The following is a 6,912-nucleotide window of genomic DNA, read 5'->3' as shown; positions in this document are numbered from 1 at the left end:
TCTATTGCATCCCACTTTCTCCATAGACTTTCCATTGCATCTCTGTTTTCCTGTTGATCAAGGAGAAAGAACAGTCAGTTTGTTGCATGGCAGAAGTCCAACCGGGGAATGAAATGACCATTTATCCTACTTGAGGTAACTCTAGGCTCTGAGAGTAATTTCCATGGAGTGGCCCCTTCCCTTGACAAGAGGTTGGAAGGTTTATTTATTTTTTGATATTTGGAGCTAGTGGTAGAAAATACAGGGCTGAGGCACTGGGATGATGACACTGATAACAAAATCTAGTGTGGCACCGGTTGGTAAGCCAAAGATGGTATCTCTTACCCTCAATTCCTATTTGGCTCTGTTTACACTGTGGAGTACTTGAGGACTTATGATGTTATGTAATGCAAAAGACATATTTATTATTCCAGTCCAACCCCATAATTTCTATTTAATCAGGAGAAATTATCAGACAAACCCAAACTGAGGGACATTTTACAAAACAACTATCCTATACTTTTCCAAAATGTCAGTGTGATTATTCTTTGGAAACACACCAAAGTATTTAAAGGTGACGTTTCATTATGTGTGCAAACTACTTTCTAATGACTCAGGAAAAAATAATAAAGAGAGAAATAAAGAAAATCTGGCAAAAAGATGACAATTGGTGAATCTAGATAAATGGTATATGAAGTTCATTATAATTTCCTTTAAAATTTTTGTATAGGTTTAAAATTTTTCAATATAAAAATTTCAAAAATAAAGAGAACAATAATATTCACACTGCATGTTTTTTTAATCTCGTTTTAAATTTTTTGAAAGTGTATCTCTGTTACATTTGAATAATATATGTGAAAGATACTATTGTATTATTTAATTTTACTAGGATAACGTATAAAATTACCACAAACTTTGTGCCCTAAAACAGTAGAAATCTTTTCTATCACAGTTGTGGAGGCTTGAAGTCCAAAATCATGGTGTCTTCAAGGATGCATGCCCTCTGAAGGTCTAGAGGAGAATCTTTTCTTTTCTCTTGCTGCTTTCGATGGATCCAGGTGTTACCGGGCTTGGCCCTAAATGACTCTAATCTCTGCCTCCATGGCTTTTTCCCCTGTGTGTTTCTATATATCACATGTTCCCTTATCTTCTCTTATAGGAACACCTGTCATTGGAGTTAGGGCCTACTCCAAATACAGGATAATCTCATCTCAAGATCCTCAACTTAATTATGTCTACAAAGAACCTATTTCTAAATAAGATCACATTCACAATGGGGTTAGGATTTGGACATATATTTGGTGGAGGTGAAGTCTTTATGTAACCCAATACAGATACCTAGAAGTCTGAAAAAAAAAGTTACTTATAATTAAACTTGCAATATGTGCATACAGTTTGTTAATTCCAGTCTTAACTAATTTAGTGAAAATTTTCATGTATAAACAATCAGGTAAATAAAAATATTTTGTTACCATGTTATTTATAATGCCAACAAATTGGAAATTATTTAATTATCTGTCTACATGAACATGATCAAATAACTTGTAGTGTGTTCATAATACATAAAATGGTGTATTTGCTAATATAAATAATATAGATTTATATGCATTGGCATGAACTAATACCCAATAGTATTTTTAAATTAAAAAATCAAAATAACATAAAATATGTACATTGTGACCTCATTTAATTATTTAAATTTATGATATAAAATGATGAGATTAAGATGCAAAATATATATAAATTTATAGAAAAATTTTATTGAAGCATATATATCAAAATGTAAACCTGACTTCTGAGGAAAAGAGTAGGATTTTGAGAGGTGGGCTGATACAGGGAAAGTTTTCCTATAATATTTTACTATACATTATATTTGTAACTTGTAAAAGAAAATATTTCAAAATGTATAGACTATAATTTTCTATAAGCAAATAAAAGATGAGAAAGTGAACACATTCTTATTAATGGCTGTGAAGCGTGGTAGCATGTATGGAAATGTGATGGTAGCTGGAGGTGATTTGCCTTTTAGAAAAGAGTTTGGTTTGTTTGCTTTTTAAGAGGAGCACATTTAGAAGCTTATAGGAATGAACCAATATAGAGTAATAATATCATATAAGGTAAAGTGATGATGAATGGGATAGAACTGATAAGGTTAAAGGCAAAAGAAGAAGGGATCCTGAACATGTGGAAGGGGTGGTTTTGGACATCATCACCTATGAGCAAAATATATGGAAAAAAATGAATGATGATTCAGGTGAGTTGTAATATTTGTGGTGGCAAGATAATGGTGTTTGTATCTGATAGCTCCAATTTTCAATATACAGTATGAATGAGGTCATTGGTTGAGACCGGAGCTGTGAAGGTGCATGAAAGTTTGAGCAGAAAGGATATTATTAAATGCATACTTCAGAAATGAGAATATAAATTTGTAAATAATAAATCATAGTGATACCAACTAAATTCTTATTTATTTACTTACTTTTTAAATTATTTAGCTAGTAGGCCATTAGCATAGAGAATGCAAAATGTAGGTTACATATAAAGATAAGACTTTTCCAGAAGAATAGGAATTAAGTGTTTAAAGGCAAAGAAAAATTACTGTCAATATAAAGTGTTGTCCTTGAATAAGTTGACTGGGAAAAGACTGGGTGCTTTGAAATGAGGGTTTAAGGTAATGCACTTTCTGATGATAAGATCAAGGGTCAACCGTGGCAATGTGTGGCTGAGCTAAGGGAACAGAAAAAGGTCATTGCGCATAAGAAGTTCAAGACACAGGTTGGCTATGTATGGTTAATGCGTTTGTAGGTTGAATTTCCTCCAGATACTGATTAGAAATATCTGATATATAACCACTAAAAATGAATTTATGACAGAAATGGCAAGGACTTCATTCATCTTGCTTGCTGTTAAATGATATCTGATCCCTTGCAACTTATTTTCTACTGGTAATTGTAATTATTGCCTCTAAGTTTACAGCAGGCTTACAAACTTAGGAAGGACCGAAGTCCAGAATATTTGAGATAACCTGCTTTTTCTAAATCTTTACTTTTTATAATTATGTTAAGAGTATCTAGATATCTAAATAGTATAGCAAGATAATTTGAAATGTTTGTTTGCAAATATAAATTAATTTTAGAATAATTAGAAAATACAGACAAGCATAAAATATACATTTAAATTTCAAAATTCTATTAAACGTACAGTTTTTTGAGGTAGCTCAAACTTATTGGTTTGAGAATAAGTGTCCCCTGCATTGGCAGGCGGATTCTTTACCACTGCGCCACCTAGGAAGTCCCTGACTTGTATTCTTATAAGAAAAGGAAATGTGGGCACACAAGGAGACACCAGGGTTGTGCAAACACACAGAAAAGACCATGTGAGGACACAGCAAGAAGGGGGCCATCTGCAAGACAAAGAGAGGTATCAGTAGAAATCAAACCTGCTGACACCTTGATCTTAGAGTTCTAACCTCCAAAACTGTAAGAAAATAAACTTTTGTTGTTTAAGCCGCCTTGTCTCTGATATCTCTTATCCTAGTAAACTAATATAGTCAGTTTTTAAGAAGAATGTGAACTTAAATGGGAATTGTTTTTTGACTGTAGTTAATATTTTTGAAGTTAGTGATCACAATTTTAGGGTTAAATTAATTGAAATAAAGCTTTTATTTAATTATGCTTATGTTGTACTAGAATAGAATATAAATAACCATTGCAGGTTCCTAATTATCAGAGATTATTTCCTCTTAAATCATAATACATATTTGTTTATGATGTTAATAAATTCATTGTCTTAGATTTTAGACCCGCAAAATATATTAGAGATTATTTAGTCCAATTTAATCTTTTTAATTTTTACATGTCATAAAACATTTTTATATTTCTCATTAAAAATGAAAAGTAACACCAGACTTAATTGTCATTTCTTCAATTGCAAAAACAAAATCACATATTAAAAAATTATTTCCAACTGTGACAAAAATTCTAATTAAAAAATTATCTAATTAGATCTAAATGATTCTAAAATGATGCGCCACTTACTAACTTTGAAGTTTTAAACTTTCAAGTTGATAATATTGCAGTTTTTTCAAAAGAACTTCCCTGACTTCTTAAAACATGTATAGAGGCGCCGGCGCCTCCGCCTCCGCGGACTGGTATACCTGGAGAGGGTTCCCTAAAACGATGGTGCCACGGTGCCAGGTTGAATGTATTTTGCAAAAAAGTGCTGAAATAGTAGGAATTCGCTCAGAGACCATTTCTGGGTCACAAGAAATAAAAGCGTTACAGCTGTGGAATGAGACAGAAGCGCGCCATCCTAGTTTGGCTGATGTCAGAAATCAGGTGATACATGCTGTTTGTCAAGAATACATCGAGCTTGGAGATCAGCTTCTCCTGTTTCAATCAGGAGACAAAATTGCCATTATTTCCCCCAATAGTGGAGGATAGTGCTTCTGATCCATGTGGGAAGATATGAATGAAGTTGAAGAGAAATCTAAAGATATAATAAAATTATATCTTTATAATAAATTATATCTTTATAATAAAATTACATCTGAGAAATTTTCAGTAGATGAAATCTCACAGCTGGTGATTTCTCCTTTCTGTGTTACAGTATCCCTATTTGTAGAGATTACAAGGAATAACTTTGAAGGGAAAAAAGTCATTAGCTTAGAGTATTAAGCATAACTATCAATGGCAAAAAATAAAGTCAGAAAAATTTGTAGTGACATTAGGCAGAAATGGCCAAACACATAGCAGTGTTCCATCGGCTTGGCTTAGTTCCAGTGTCAGAAGCAAGTTTTATCATTACTGTATCCTTAGCCCACAGCGTTGCATCCCTCCAAGCTGTGAGCTATGCCATTGATACTTTAAAAGCCAAAGTGCTCATACGGAAAAAAGGAAACATTATGAAGAATCCTCATCCTCTTGGAAAAGAAGTAAAGAATGTTCTGGGGCAACCAATGATTAGACCACTTAAGTTTTTAGAGTTCTAAAATTTAAACTTGGTAAAGTCTTATCTTTGATCATGTTTTGATTTTTATTCTCCAGAAGATAGTTTACAGAACATAATCTCTTATGTAACACCAGTGGAACAAAAGAGAGACAAAAATGAAGATAAATGAGTGTTTCGGATGAGGGCTTACGTGGGAACTAGAGAGAGTGGAAAGAAAGGCTTCAGGGAAAAAGTTGGAAGGAAAATTTAAATGTGAGGAAAGATGCCTATGGTAGGCATATTATTTCAAGACTAAGTTCTAATTGTAACTTGACTCACACTGAGGCATGGCCCCTCCTCACTGACTATCTCAGAGGCTAGCCCTCACTGCCTCCCCCATACCAGTGATGTCATTGTTATTAGGGATGCATTTTGGGAATATAGACGGAACTGGAAGATATAAAAAGTCCTTATCAGATACTCTTGATAGGATATATTTTTAGAATTTACATATTTTTAAAATAAGCTAAACAAACATGATTTAAAATGTTTAGAAGCAGTATTTTCCTGCTTTTTAAAAGTCAGTGATAACATGTAAGATATTTCATAATATGGAGATATCTAGTATTTCAGAATCTATAATCTTACCATAATACTTATTGTATTTCATTAGTTATTAGTATTATATAACTATATATATTAGCATAAAATTGTTGCACAACAAGGAAAACTAGCAACAAGGGTTGTTTGTGTTATAGTGTTAGTTATAAAATTGGACCCACAACAAATTAAAAAGGAAAATTACATGACTATTTAGCAAAGCATTTTCAGATAGTTTTCTTTTTAATTGCTTAAGCAACGTTATTATTAGTAAAATCATTAACAGAGTTACGTTTTCTGCAGATCTTTATAGTAAATAATCTTCCAGTTTTCACTTGGTCAACCTATATATATATACTATCTTTCTAGATCTTGGTATATAAGTTTCACATAGTCTTTTTTTCTAATTGAAGTATAGTTGATTTACAATGTTGTACTGGTTTCAAGTGTATAGCATAGTGACTTGGGAGTTTTTTTGCAGATTATATTCCATTATAGGTTATTACAAAATATTGGGTATAATTCCCTGTGCTGTGTAGTAAAATCTTTGTTGTTAAAAAACAAAAACAAGAAAACAAAAAAAGTACGCACATAACAAGACAGAAGTTGTCTTAACTTGCAATGTTCATTTCAATGTTAAACTGAAAGCTAATGAACTTGAAGAATTATTCTACTAGAAAGTAAAAGGCACTTCATGGGCTTCAGAGTGTGAGTTCCAGAATCAGTCTGCCCAAATTTTAACTTAAAAATGTTAATAAATTTCTGGAGGTTCTATAACCATGAGGAATTTACTTTAGCATCTTCATCACTCAGTTGCTTCAACAGAAAACTGGATAATTAGAGTAACTGCTTTATTGGATTAAATGTCATAATGCCTCTAAAGAGCTTAAAGCAGTGGCTTACAAATAGTTATTATCCCTCTACACATGTTCCTACTGTCATTATTTATGTTCATATGAAATATATGGCACATTTTAATCTAGACAGAGTGTTCATTAAACAACGGTGAATGGGTAACTCTCTCAATGATAATATGGTATTGCAATATGATATTGAACAGCAGAAGGAAAAATTGCAATGCATTCGTTAATTTTCAAATAGCATCCAATGTTCACTTCTTATCTAGGTTCATCCTATATTGACAGTTTTTTGAGAGAAAGAATTATATTTTTATTATTTTAAAAGATTATTATTTAAAAAATTCTAGATTAGAGCCTCCCTCCACATAGTAGGTACTCCACTCTGCTCAAGTTTGCTAAAAACTTTCATACCATTAACTTTAACATAGAGTTGTCTTTCATCAAAGTAAATGAGACTTACTATGAAAAATTATTTTTCGTAACTAAAGAAACACCACACATTTGACTCAAATTTCTTTTAAAGTAGCTGGACGTAATCAGGAGG

The 6,912-nt window shown here is 32.2% G+C and overlaps 1 protein-coding gene across 1 annotated transcript; it reads left to right on the top strand.

Moving 5' to 3' along the window:
* Positions 1–4,157: 4,157 nt before the first annotated feature.
* LOC130855977 (molybdopterin synthase sulfur carrier subunit-like) lies at positions 4,158–4,421 on the top strand. The gene has a single exon (XM_057740117.1). The coding sequence runs from the start codon at positions 4,158–4,160 to the stop codon at positions 4,419–4,421; it is 264 nt and encodes an 87-aa protein (XP_057596100.1).
* Positions 4,422–6,912: the final 2,491 nt, after the last annotated feature.

This window comes from Hippopotamus amphibius, chromosome 6 (genome assembly GCF_030028045.1).
Source record: "Hippopotamus amphibius kiboko isolate mHipAmp2 chromosome 6, mHipAmp2.hap2, whole genome shotgun sequence".
Lineage (NCBI taxonomy): Eukaryota > Metazoa > Chordata > Mammalia > Artiodactyla > Hippopotamidae > Hippopotamus > Hippopotamus amphibius.
Note: the sequence above shows the minus strand (reverse complement) of the source record. Positions and strands in the feature narration are given on the sequence as shown.